Source organism: Aptenodytes forsteri, unplaced genomic scaffold (assembly GCF_000699145.1).
Source record: "Aptenodytes forsteri isolate BGI_AS27 unplaced genomic scaffold, ASM69914v1 Scaffold159, whole genome shotgun sequence".
Lineage (NCBI taxonomy): Eukaryota > Metazoa > Chordata > Aves > Sphenisciformes > Spheniscidae > Aptenodytes > Aptenodytes forsteri.
In genome coordinates, this window is record NW_008794747.1 from 473,226 (window position 1) to 487,867 (window position 14,642).

Consider the following 14,642-nt stretch of genomic DNA (forward strand, 5'->3'; position numbering starts at 1 on the left):
ATTTGGCATTGTTACAGTGCAGAAGCCACAGAATGGAAGCAACAGTATTCTGTAAAAGAATCGTAATTTCTCTTATGGTTTGAAAGAGGAAAAAGAGATAATGATAATCTAGATACAGTGATAAAAAAACCTAACAAGCTGAAGCGTTATCCTTTGTCTCTCTGCATTTTTTCTGAGAGCAGTCAACAAAATAAATCAATCTCAAGAAAAACGTTTCATTTGCAAACAAGCATTCATAGCCATCCACCAAACTGCAGTTTGTTTGGTAAATAGACTCTGGAAAGGTAATCTGATGAAAGAGAAGTTAAAACTTGAATTTCAGCCTTCAGTTTAGATGCTGCCATAATTTCCAGCTAAAAAAGAACAAATTAATGTGTGATGCTGTAACAGCCTGATCCAGGGTTAGGTAATTATTTAAATAAGAAGTACACTTGTTGGATGTGCATGTAGAACTGTAAAGTGAGTATTACTGGAAATGGCGCTGCAAAATCCCTGTCACTGAGCTGAGATTCACTTTACTGTATGTTCATGTGTTCTCGAGTGTGTACCTCACAATAACACAAACAACTTAGGAGTTTAAACAGGAAGGAGAAGGTACACAAAACCTTTTCTAACCATTTCACACAATATATGCCTGAATTGAGATAGATGGTTTAAAAGCTACAGGTGAGATTAGAGGTCTAGTACTGAGTAAGTAACTGCTGTAAGCATCCCCCTACTTGTAAAGACGTAATATATTCTGTAATATTTAGGAAAGCAGTAAAATCCCATGTACAGGATATGATCATCAGATAATTCATGGCAGGAAAGCTTAACATGCTGCCCGTTCTGGCCTGTGAGCCATTGAGGCCCACTGATTTGGAGAGACAGTGGGCATGGGCTTTCTCAATCTGGCCTTCTTTTAGGGCTGCAAAACCTTACTGGTTCTGCTATACTAAGAGTTTGTCATCATAAAGAGGAACAGGATTGCAGACGATAGGATTTGTCCTGTGGGGAGTAAGAAATAGGAAACAATAGGTTTATACATACTTCTTTTTTCCACATTGGCTGACAAGCAATGTACGGTCTCTTTTGTATACTTGCTAACTTTTTTTGATCTTGCTTTGTAAATGGAATCAGGACATCTTTGCGTATATTTAATCTGAAAAGAAAATAAAGTTGTTAAGTTTTCTCATATTCTTAAAAAATATTTATTCCAACTTATTTCTTTATATTAAGCCAAAATAATATATGAAAAGAAGAATGGATTTAAATGTCAGTTGTCTTTTTGTGCATTAAGGCAGATTGCATTTCCTGTCTATGAAACAGAAGAATACTTCTGCCTCTTTTGGGGAAATAACTAACCTCTCAAGATCAGATGGAAGGAGACCAAGCCACTTTATAGATGGAACGGTGAGATGATGGGCCTCAAAAGACATTGACTAAAATAAGAAAGGTCAACTATAACAGTCAGTGACTTTTAGTTTAAATTATTTGAGATATATGCCTTCCAAGGTCATGGTCAGATTTTATGACAAAGATAGTTAGGTCTACCACTATCAGAATGATATAGGAGAAAATATTGCAACTGGCACTTGCCATATTCCCTTGCTGGAAACCGCTCCTTCGCAAAGACTTGCACCCTTCAGCCTATGACACATTCTAGACTAGTCCAGTTTAGGCTGGTCTAGTCTGAATAGTTTTGTTTTGTTTTTTACAGTCAATATTAGACTGATTGCCAAAAAAAAAAAAAAAAAAAGCCAGGATGAGTAATGACAATCAAATCTGGAAATTTCTGATATTTTCTGCTGGAAAGTACCACATCATACAAGTATAGCCCAAACAAAGGTTCATCTGGTCCAGTATCATGGCCACAGTAAATATCTCAGGGGAAAAGTGTAAAAACAAGTAAGCAATTAATGATACTTCTCAGAATAATCCCCCTGCTCCCAACGGTTTGTGACTCCAACTTTCTGAGCCAGAAGTGGTGGTGGTGTAATACTTGATTTTGTTGGGTTGCTTTTAGAATCCGTGAAAACTTTTGTCATCTACAGCAAAGTATCACAGTTAAATTACATGCTGTATAAAGGAATACTTCCATCGTTTGTAATGAACTTGACATAATCCTCGTTTCATTCCATACACCTGTTGCTCTGTAATTGAACAAAATAAACTTTCAAAGGAAGCTGCCAATTTAATTTAATCCTGGATGATGGTGTTTTATCTGTTTACACCCCTTTGTAGGAGAGCTGAAAGTGTGACAGCTAACCTGAAAACTCGGGAGTTCTGTCTCCCTGGACATCCTTGAGGCATATGTTATGACATATATTTGAACTCTGACATCATCGATGTCTGACAGTTTTCTAAAGTTTTGTTTTTGTTTTTTTTTTCCCTTTGGATGTTCTTTCTCCATTGCTGTAGTGAACAGTTTGTCCATCTGCTCCTGCCCTCTGCCTTCACCTTAGTCTGCCTGCCTTCCATATTGTCTTCCGGTACCTTGTCTTTTAGCAGTGTAATATAATAATGCCTTCTTGTTCCCTTTGCCTCTTCCATAATGTTCCACACTAACACATGTATCCATAAGCGAATTCTCACCCCAAAACAAAATCTTTACCAACATAACATGATTTTGTGGAGAGTCACCCATCTCACAAGTTATGTCCTCCTCCTCCCAAGGTCCCTCCAGCCTTCATTTCTCTTCTAAGGCAGAAACAAAGCAAAATGGAGAACACTTTGCTATTTGGACTTCCTGAAAACTGCCTGTGCAGCAGGGAAAAACTGAAATACAGTTAAATGAAACACTTGTCATTGTTATCCAGTTTCTTTTTGTTGCAGGAAGAAGCCATTTCTGCAGATACACAAGGCTTAAAAACTGTGTCTTTGTTTTGAAGCAAAATGATAAAAGGCAGTAACCATTCTAACAAAGGCTATAACATTTCATACATTCCAGCTTCAAGGCTGGGCTACAAAACAATATGATTGAAGAGGAAAAATTATACTCACCACAGATCCATATTTGTAGATGCACATTATTTCTACACCTAGGTTGCAGAATACCAAATGTCAAGTGTCTGTTTATCTGCACACTAGGCATGTTTAAGAAGACTGCATTAAGAATTCAATTTTATGGCATAACAGTTATGGCTTTATGATTAGTGAGGTTCTTTATGGTTTACAATTATTTTTAGAGTACGTCAAAATACTCAGAATTTGAGCATAATATGTCACCTTTATATAGTTAAATGTTTCACGCTGTTTGTGCATAGTCATTTCAAAACCAAGGATAATCAGCTTTTTTACACGTTGTCCAACATCTATCACAAAAAGTGTCTGTCTTTATCCTGTGTAATCTGTATCTCTTAATACTATTGCTTTGAGCAGCTGCTTCTCATTTTGCAGTGATCTCCCTAATTTCAGGTGGTATCAGTGTAGATACATAAGAGATTTTCTACATTTTGTGTATGTGAATTCAGATTCTGAATTCAAACAAAGGCATACACGCTCACATACACAGAATCCCTCATGAAATGAAGGAAATTTCAGAACCTGCCGCTGATGTAACAGAATAGCCCATCCAGAATGTGACGGACTTGCTTTAGGATTAACTTTATTCCTGCTGGCGTCAGACTTGTAGTTTCTAGCTTTCACTGCTGTAAACTATTGACATGAGTGCTGAATTATTAATATAAGTGTATGTGAACTACTTTTAAACCAATAAAAGACTCACTTTGCTCAAACATACTATTTTCTTCTGGCCTGTCTGGCCTAAGGTTTATAACGTAATTAAAAATTTTGCTTTATACCAAACTGAGCAACATTTACAAAAGTTCCTGTTATTTCCTTTTATTTTACAAAAGGAATAGCATAGCCAACAGCTGGAATTCTTGACAGAGCAACATTTTCAACGGTATTGAACTCTGTAAAGATACAGCTAGGATGTCCTGAGACTTTTAGAAGTGGTCAAGTGCCTAACTCGACTAAAATCAGTGGAATCATGCAATGGATCATAAAATTCCATTATCCTTATCCTCATTTTTAGGCCCACAGGTACTTTCAAAGTCTAGCTCTATTCTGAGCTACAAATGCTGTTACAAAATGTTTTTCTTTTTTAGGTACAAGGTAAGATTCTTATTAATACCTCAAAGCACAACAAATCATCACAGAGGGTAAGGGTATATTCAATGGGGATGTAAAGCCAGTACTGATGTTTCAGTTAAACTCCTTCCATACTCCTAGATATATTCTGCATAAATCAGGAACCTTCTGATTGTGTTGGATCTCTATGCTCTGGGTACCTTCCCATAAAAGTGAGAGAAGACATTCTAAATAAATTTTGCTTTCCTTTTATGTCCTTGAACCTTTACAGATTTACCGTGTGGATCTGCATCCATAAGGGTGAAAATAGGAATTTGAAAAGTATCCCACAGCTTCCTGACCAAAAGTCGTGTATTAAGATCTGGTACGCCTCTTCCCTAAGGAATAAGCCAAAAGCAGACAGTTTTAAATTAATTAAAACAACATCTGGCTACATATGTGTTTACATTTGTCATTTCAAAGCAAGCAAACAAACAAAATGCTGGCAGAAATACTTCTCCAGCAGCTATTTTGCAGGGAAAGTTGTATGTTCCTATTTTGGCTCTGTGAGGAGGGAGGGAGGAATGGGCTGGGGAGCAGCACGGCAGATGTCCTGGGTTACGGGCACTGTAGACGTATCATACATTCCTCTATTTAAGGAATTAATTTGTAAGGTCTGGAAGTTGATGTATAGATGTAACCTGGTATCTGTATAAGCTGGTGTAAAAAGGCCACTTTTTTCTTTTCAAAAATATTTATGGCACTAATGAAACAGTATAAAACAAGTTCTTGCTATGACTGACTATAACTAGACAGTATGCTACATAGTATCAACGCTTATCTCTCTTAGGCATTGTGGGCCAAATTTGTCCCAGAACAAGTAGGTATGCATATTCCATTTACACATTCCTATTAATTCTCCAGGCTCCATAGCTCTTTCAGTACAATCCAAAATCAACCAATTCTGTTTCATTTGGGTTTGCTAAACCTAGGATCCTGAAGGACAAAAGGTTACTCAACAGCTAAGCCTTTCTGAGACTGAATGGGGCAGCCACTTTGCAGCAGCACATGAAGTTAATAAGCTACCAAGCTCAAAGGAGATGTTTGGAGGAAATAAGTCTTTAGAATGTGTATTTTGTATTTCTACCAGGATAATAAAATGAAAAAAAATATCGTTAGACATGTTTCATATTAATTTTACTATGGTCTTTTGACCAAGCTTGAGCACCGCTACAATGCTAAAGTATTTAAATTCTTATGTCTAGCTAGATGATATGAAGTGTAAGATGCATACCGTAATCATTATACATGGGGATAATTTATTGCAGAAGTCATCATCTAGGAGTCTCTGAAAAGTTGCATCTTTTTCTACAATTAACATAAATTTGGCATGTGAGATTAAATCTTTTCTGTTAAGGCTAGCTGCCTGTAAAATGATCCATCACACCAATCAATTAAAACTAAATGCTCTAAAATACCTGTTCTGGAGCCAAAAGCAGTGTTCATGACCCAATTTCAGAGCCAACAAGCAAAGAAAAAATTACCAGAACATTGTTTAACTTGGAATATTCTTTGTTTTTACTTTATATTTTCAGTCTACAATAAGAGTTCTTGCTCAAAGGATACTTTTAATTCCTTGAACATTAGATGGCACAGTGACTGCCTAAAACAACAAAAATGAGATTAATCATTTTAAATAGAGAAAATGATATATTTTAAAATAACAATATTAGGTAATGAGGGACACAATTAAGTCCTGAAACAACTATTCATCTTCTATATACAAGATCAATCTTGACATTTTCACCTCTTTATAAGTATATTCAACTTTTCATGTCCTGCTCTATTGTATGGTTGTGTAGGAGTCCTCCTGTTATAACAAGATGCTTTTGAAAAGTGTTTGTGCTACTCTCACAGAAGATTGTTCATCATATGGACCTCACACAGATAACAATGTCCTGATTAATTTTTTATCTGTCTTAGCCAGAAAAAAAGTCAGCTTGGTGTGAAGACTGCAAATTTAATACAGGCTTAAAACATTTAAGTATTCTTTTTGGAAGACCATTAAATCCTTTCTTTTATTAACCTATAACCTGATTTTATCACTATTTTGGAGCAACAATTTTAAGACATAGTAACGTTTACTTTACATCTCATATTAGGATTGGCTCAATCTGGCAAGCATATGGATGAGAAAACGGGAACTGGAGGAAGAACTTGGCAAAAGAGCATGTATGTATTGAAGTGTGTGGTCTGTTTTTACTTCTGACTGCTAAATCACCTCCGGTGCCAGGGTGGAACAACTCAACAAATAAAAATACGAAGAGTTGTAGAAGAGCATTAATAACAGGGGTCTTTACACTCTGCTTAAAAACAAAGTATAGCGGGCAGCTAAGGTTATCTTTCCATTTTGAAATTACCGACTTAGGCTTACAATTAACACATTTTCCAGGAAATCACAACAACAGTCAGCAAGTCTGAGTTCTGTTCCTGCTTTCATATTCTGCACGGCTATAGCGAATCTTTTAGGACTAGATTAGTTGAATCTCATCTCCTCAAACCACTTTTGACTCTTGACTTATGAAACCACGGTTATAAACTTCTCTTTAGCTCAGTGCCACCTTCGATAAAATTAGTTGACAATACAAGCCCTTCTAATGTCTGTAATTCCTGTATAAGTGATCATCCTGAGACCAAACAGCCTGATGTTATATACCTTTGGTTGTACAGTGCTGGGCACGTGAAGACAGTATCAACTCTTATGGAGTATCATCATTAAACTTCTGTAAATGAGAACATAATTTGGGTCCAGAAAGAGGTTTCTAATTATAGAGGCTCAGTTCAGTCTCTCATCTGTGCTGTTGCTACTAGAGAAGTCTGCCCAGTGTGGCAGAAGCAGCTCATTGAGGACCATATGAGTATGTTAACTCATGCTGTAAGACTTGTTTTCTTACTCTGCCAGAAATCAATCTATTGTGACAGAAACGAAGTGTGTTCAGAGTGCTCAAGATTTTTTGATTCACAGCACTTATTTGACAGAACATTGTAATATAAAGCCTAGGATACACAATATGTACGCCCTCCTCTGCAAGGCTCCCATGGCAGAAGGTAGTGCTAAAAACCATCTCCAGAGGATATATTCCTGGTGAGTATATAGCTGAGCTTCAGAATTGCAATACAGTTGAGCAATACTTTTTATCTCTCTTTTTTCACCCAGGTTGAATTGTCTCAATTTGCCACAAGCACAGGTCTGTATAATAAGTGTATACAGTAACCTGAGCGACAAGAAGTGCAGGATGTCATGCAAAGGTAGATGCTATGAATTACTGTTACTGTTTTATGATACATACTGTTGCACTGCAGGTACAATTCACTTTTGTACCATCTTCTTCAGTGTAACTTAAATTACCAGCAACAAAACCTTTAGTTGTAGACAGCTGAAAAAATAATAATAAATTGTATACAGTAAATTGGAAGTTACACGCTGTTATGTTACTATATTGCACAAGCAAAACAAGAAACTTCTGAAAAGAATTCCGACTGGTAATAAGCAGTTATCGACTGTCATCAACCTTTTAAACACTAAGCAATGTTCTTGTCATCATGGATATAAAGGCATACTTACAATAAATAATGTTAACTGCATTTATAGATACAAAGGAATTCTTGTAAGGCATGAGATACAAGTAAATTTGAAAGGTTGTTACATCTCTGACTTACTTTAAATTTTCATTTAACCCCCAAGTTACAAATCATTTGAGTATGAATTGCTAAACAGATGTCTTGCACTCTGAAGTTTAAGCACTGCCTTCACTAGGTAATAGCAAAAGGCCCTGTGATTTTAGCTGGCAGTTTGTCCCAAACTCTTTGGAGCAAGCAAACTTCATGAATTTTCTCTGAAGAAAGAAACCTTTCGAGGGCTATGATAAACCACAATTAGGTTTTATTTGCACAGATGACACTTTTTATTTTAACTACGTATTTCCCACTGACAACTTTTCTTTGTATTTCAGCTTTCAGGTCAATCTATATGATTTGGAAATAATGATAAAAACATTCATAATAAGCCACTTACTATATGTAGACTTCTCCGAGGTATCTTAAGCATGCAAGAAATGTCATTGATTATATTGTCCACAACACTTTGGCTACCAAACAGTAGTGTATCAGAATAATATATATCTCTATCAAGACAAAATATTGTATTTGTAATTATAATACTGAAATAGCTGTAGGCTCTTGAGAATTTTACAGAGGGCATGGGTAATCAGATCAATCTAAAGCATTTTACGTACAGCAATCCATTGTCCTACAGGCTGTTTTTCACAATAACGTTGTCAAAATACAACTTTATTTGAAATTACAGAAATGTAGTATGTTACCTTTTAGTTGCGTAAGTATTGCTCTGCACCATCTTATAGATCATAGATAATATTTTGAGCATCAGAGCTGAAAAGATAAATTTTAAAAGATATTTTATCCATTTTCAGAAATGCATATACAATAACTTGTCTTTATATTGACCCATATTTGTGTCTCATAAAATAAAACTTCGAAACATATATTTTAATGTGCTGTGAAAATATAGAGAGACTGTACTAATCAATAGACTCAATAATTTCTAGCATAATTAGAAAAAATATGATCGAGTTAAGTGAGGGAATGTATGCCCTGCTGTCCAGGCCAAGAAATTAAATGACTGAGTTAGAAAAAGAAATTAGCATATTGTCCATATTCCAAGATTCCTTTACTAGCTAGCTTTATGAAGAAGAGTGTTGTTTTTACATTAAGACCTTTTGAATATGCCTTCAGCTGATATTCATTCGGGGAGGGTAGAAACTGTAAGAACGCTGTATTAATTTCACTGTCACTCACTATAATTTAATAGAGAATAGAAAAGCTGAAGGGCTGGTCGTAATATCAGGTTATATTAGCCATACACTTCTAAATCACAGTGCATAATTTTTTTCTTCCAAAGTTTTGAACTAAAATACAAGAAAAAACAAGAATTCTGCTTTTGGACTTTTTTAACTTACCAAATTTTGGTGCTGATCTAGGGCAGTCAATTCTTATTTGTTTTGTAGTACAACATGGTATCATCTGTAGACCTACAGAATCTTTAAATCTGATTTAAATTTAAATTTAAAAACTAAATCATTGCAAACATTCAATAAAACTGTAAACTTACTGAGTATATGTAAATTGTTCTCTGCAAGGTAATTCAGACTCAGACCCCTTTCCTATAATCAAATATGCTAGCGCTATTTTCAGACTCAGTACAGAAACCATCAACTTGGGTTGAGTCGGAGTGGCTGAAGGAAAAAGGCAGGCAGTAGTCATCATCTGCCAAAACGACCCATTCAAAACATTACTGAACTGTCCGCCAACTGATCATTGGCTTCAAAACATGAAAGTTTCTCAAGAAGATACTTCAGGACTGAATTTAAGCCTAAAATACACGTTTCCAGACAAAAGTAGAGACAAGAAAAATATTTTGTACATGTTTATAACTGTTAATATATCAGCATCAATTATTGTTTAGCATGAAAACAAAGGAATAACCCAACACAGGAAAAAATGTGAATCATTATTGGAATAGAAAACAAGTCTGACACAGAGACTTTCTGATGTAGAATGTATGAAAAAGTGTTCTTATTTCATATTACAATAATATTATTGGATTTATGCCCGTAAATTATTATCAGAATAACTCAATTATATTCCATGATTAACTTTTGGGGAAAAAAATGTGGTCCATCCTATTCTCTAAACAGTTGTTTAATCTAAATGAGCTCCACCATTTCGTGTTTCACCATTTCATGTCTGAAGGTGCACATTTCACCAAAAAAATCAGTTATTTTCTTAATGACACTTCATTATTTTACTTAAAATTATTTTAGTGCCTAATGATATGACAGTCCTGTCTTTAAAGCATTCTTTTTCATTTCAGAGTTTTGTATGTACTTTTTTAAAGTATTGGTGGTAAAATGGCCATAATTTTATCTAAGACCACATAATGTTTCTAAATTTCTTTGTGAGAGGTTTTGCTCCATGCATCCTTCGGGTGGCAGAACACACCACGGTGCACGTATGTAAAGTGACAGCAGTAGCAAGCAGCACAGTGCAGCATCTGCCTGACAGCTTCTAAGTAACTTTCTTGCCTTTGTGCTGCAACATTTAAAAGATATCTGTGCGTTTCACTTGCATGCTCCCTACATTGTAACTGCACGGTAGGAAAACAGTAATCAAAATTGCTGGATTGCTGTCTCAGGTTAAGTAAGGAATGCTCCTTTCAGAAGACAGTATGCAGAAGGGCCTGATCAATGTGCCTCTCACAGGTATTTCATAAAGGCAACTGCAAACTGGCATTAGGTTGGACATCCAGCAATTCTTCCTAGGATTGCATTTACCCCAGCAGAGTAGTTTTCTTTAAAATCTTCTTTCCGCTAACGGGAAATCTATTCCTTTGTTGTTGTTGTTGTTGTTGTTGTTTTGTTTGGTTGGTTTGGTTTGGTTTTTTTTCTTCCTGGAAAGATACAGCTGGACAATGGAAACTAATTGTATTGCTTTAGGCCTGGCATCCTCACTGACTGACATCATTCTCAGGTAAATACCTCTCTGGGCATCTACAAATGTTTACAAGGAACATTTCAAACATGAAATCATTCTCTCGTTCTACTAGTTCCTGCCCAGCAGATTCCAGCTGTGTGGCTTAAGTATGAAAAGGCTGCCTAAAAAAGAAAAAAAATGCCCCACTGACTGTGTTTTCTTCCATTCATACTATATTTTGGTATCCTGTTTTTATTTTATTTGTCTATTTATTTTTATTTTAATCTTCTTAAACTGCTGTATTAAAGTGGGATATAGGTCACTATTCAAAGGAAATGCATATCTGAGATTACATTTCTCCACCATAAATAATAGTTCAGCTGTTTTTAATGTGATTGATGAGTCTTATTTTTAACATACTGTGATGTTAACTTGTTTTAATTTGAATGTTTTTCCCCCTGTGTGTTCTGATGGCAAATAACATCTCACATTTGTTTTTCTAGCCTGGAATGCCATTTCCCCGAAGATTGCCAAAAATTGCAAAACTTTGTTATAGTATTTTACTTTTACAGACATACGAGTGAAACATTTTTGTCAAACTATCAAGACACAAACCATTAAATTCCCTGGAACATACAAGCCTTTCAGTTAACTGATTACCTTCAGGCCCCTCAGGTTTTTTGATTGGCAGAAATTTATTGTTCTCATTAAATGAGTGTTCCACCAAAGTGTTACGCGTGGAAGGTTTGCTATGCTTTCTCAACCTTAAATGTGTGTAATGTGTCCACTTACAAGGACCTCTGCGACCTTATCAATCTAAATATCCCTTAACCCACTGACATCCAAAGCTATTACAGGGCAAGAAATAGATTTGTGCCTTCCTTTATCCTTTTGCTTCTGTATTATAGAAAGCAATTAATCTCTCAGGTATTTCCAGTTTAAATGAGCTCCTTGGAAAAATACTGTTGCACAAGTAACTTCTACAAATCACAGAGTGTGTTATAAAGGACAGGTTGCTTTTTCTCTGATCCTGTCTAGATAAACTGGCATAAGATCTGAAATTTAGATAACATATTAGAAACTTGGTTTGCTTCATTTGGCTGGTAATGAACTTAGAACACAACACGGAGGCAAGAAATACAACAGGAAGAGGTGAGATGCATCTTCTCTGGAGAACAAAAAGATAAGTTTATCACTATCATTTTAAGAAATAAGATACCATAGGGAAAAGCAGAGAGAAAAGAGGAAGCACAGAAAAGGCATTGGAGGATGAAATTGCTAGTAATTGTTTCCAGCCTAAAACAGATTTTTTCACTCTAACACAACTTACTATTTCTGGTTTCTACTGCTTCCAGAAAATGATTGTTTATAGGACCTCCCCTTCCTTTCTAACCCCTATTACTGTAGCTTTACTCCCCATTATGCTATGGTCTGCTGTTACTTAATACATGATGCCTATTCATGCAGAGTGGTTACTAAGCATTACTTTTTATTTGTCCGTTGCTTTTTAAATTATTTATTGATTCTAATAATTATAGAATTATGTAACGTTAACTTTTCTGGAAGTTACATAATCAAATTTATATTCATGGCATTTATATTAATATAAGGCAGGACTTCAAAATATATAATACTTACTCTATATTCCTCCAATCCGATCTGTTAGCCAGTGTGAGAACAGGTGCTTTTTTTTGGGCCAAGCTTTTAAGTACATCTTGAATAATATTTTCTATTGCTTCAAGAACTTCAGAACTGAAACAAAGAAAATTAATTATACAGTTCATACGATAAAATCTAGTTCTACTTTGAGTTTTAATCATCTATCCCCACTCCTACAAAAATCATGTAATCCAAAACTGCTTCAAGGATATATTTGTTTCAAAAATGTGGAGGAACTCTTTTGCTTTTTAATTTTGTTTTGTTCAGTTTCCCTAAAATCTTTGACTTTCCATTCCAGATGCATGACTGAGGACACAATTAAAAGTACATTTCTATTCAATCCTGAAACCATCAAATTTTTCAGCAGCTGAACTTTTAGACCAACTGGCTGGTTTGTGACTAACTATTAATGTTTTACTATAAATGATGTAATATTGGCTTTGGCTATGATTTGGGCTAAGTTGTTTTTAAATGCTGTAAATTTTAAAAATGTTCAAGAGTACAAATACTTCCTGTTGTACCATTGCACGTTAACCTTTTGATCTGCTGCCCTGAACAAGCTGTTAAGGGTTTTAATTATATGAAGGCTTAGTCTCAACAGATGCACTGTGAAAAGAATAAAATCTGTACCTTTCACCTAAAAAGACAAAGTAACCTTGCAGCAGATCCCTTACAGCAAAACTGCAGGCTGGTTTGAGTGTTATGACAGATGCTTTTTATTTTCATAAGCAATTTGACTCCAACATTTCAGCTGTCCTTAAAATTACAAGTGTACTATATACCATCATAAGTTTAGGTAGGAATTAAAAGAATAGACAAAACTTATTTTAGCTCAAAGTTTTATCAGCAAAGTCCAATTTTGTCATTAAGTAATATACTAAGAAAAGATGAGTCAATACCAGTGCACACAACACAAAATGAATTATCCCACTGTTACAGGATCAGCAAGAATGATTTTTAAAACCTAGCTATGAGTCTCCTTAAACAATAATGAAGTGTCATTAAAGCTCTCTTCTATCAGCTGAATATGTTTCTTCCATTTGTAGCTCAGCTTCCACTTACTACTCATTCTGCTGAAACTAGATTACCATTTTTTGAAAGCAAGGTCTGGAAAGTATTAACCTTTTATTTTAAAATGTTATTCGAAATAGTATCTGTATAAGAAACCCCTACTATTACTAACATTTTTGTCCAGTAATATTAAACCATTCAACAAACACAACGCAAGATTTTTTTCTGTTTTTTAGATGAATAAACTTGGACACAGAGAGACTAATGGCTTTCCAAAGGTGAAACAGTGAAGCATTTGCAGTGCTGATAATACAAGAAGGCCTGGTCACGCAGCCAATATGTCAATTCATTTTTTACTGTATAATAGTTTCATAATCAAGTCCAAGATTCCCTAACTTTCAGACTCATAGTCTCTTCCTCCTAATTAAAATCCTATATCTCACTGCCATATCCAAAATAGAAATTCTAGTAAGCACAGAGGAAATGGTTGGCTGGTGAGCTACATGTGTAATGCAGCAAATGGTAAGAGTAAAATAGGTAAGCAAAGCTGACTATGGTGCATACCTCCAACATAACAAAAATTAGAGTGTTGAAGACAATAAAAATATGTATGGGCAGATGGATGAAAGAGCAGATAGGCAGATAGAAATCTAAACCATGTCATTGCTTTGATACTCATATTTTACTTATTCATTTGGTTCTGTCCACTGTAACTGTCTTAATATTCCAGACGTACTTCAGAGTTTGCTGCAGAATATGAAAGTCCAGGTTTCTGTTCCAATCCAAATTTCCCAATTTATTGGCCAACAGAAGTTGTAAATGTGGCAAAATAGGAGGAAGAGGACAGCAATTCTCTGTGTACCCCCTGCTGATATTCTGTCTCCTTTTGCAGAGTTTAACTGAATTTGAATAAGCAAACATACAATACTGGCCAAGTATGCCTACTTAAAATTCACTCTGGTTTAGTTAACAGCGAAATCTGAGCAGAGAAGGGGTAGGCACTGTATATCTCACAGGGTTTGCCTGATCATTTCTAACATGTTGCAGCATGAGTAGATGCTTGTTCCTGTATAGCGCAAGAAATGATCTTCAACATTAATAGCATAAAAGATTAATATTATAGCACCTTTAGCAAGCAAACAATATAAATACACAAGAGAAAGTTACAAATAAAAATCTGCGATGTCATAAACCAACACACTCCAAAACCCAGAACTGTACGTTGCTAAAGCCATGCAGTTCCCATTACCTGCCACAAAGACTAAGAACTCTTCAAGTCACAATTATTATTATTATTATTATTATTATCATCATTAATCATCATCATCATCATCATCATCATCATCATCATCATCATCATCATCATCATC

General features: G+C 35.3%; 1 protein-coding gene across 1 annotated transcript in view; it reads right to left on the reverse strand.

Moving 5' to 3' along the window:
* Nucleotides 1-233: 233 nt before the first annotated feature.
* SPO11 (SPO11, initiator of meiotic double stranded breaks) overlaps nt 234-14,642 on the reverse strand; it is a 15,056-nt gene continuing 647 nt past the window's right edge. The window contains exons 2-13 of the mRNA XM_019470699.1: nt 12,241-12,354; nt 9,090-9,178; nt 8,436-8,502; nt 8,129-8,237; nt 7,404-7,490; nt 5,680-5,716; nt 5,348-5,457; nt 4,352-4,451; nt 2,983-3,020; nt 1,345-1,421; nt 1,030-1,141; nt 234-353 (exon numbers count right to left, since the gene is read on the reverse strand). Of these exons, the coding sequence (XP_019326244.1) occupies nt 234-353; nt 1,030-1,141; nt 1,345-1,421; nt 2,983-3,020; nt 4,352-4,451; nt 5,348-5,457; nt 5,680-5,716; nt 7,404-7,490; nt 8,129-8,237; nt 8,436-8,502; nt 9,090-9,178; nt 12,241-12,354 (1,060 nt within the window). The remainder of the gene's footprint in view (nt 354-1,029; nt 1,142-1,344; nt 1,422-2,982; nt 3,021-4,351; nt 4,452-5,347; nt 5,458-5,679; nt 5,717-7,403; nt 7,491-8,128; nt 8,238-8,435; nt 8,503-9,089; nt 9,179-12,240; nt 12,355-14,642) is intronic.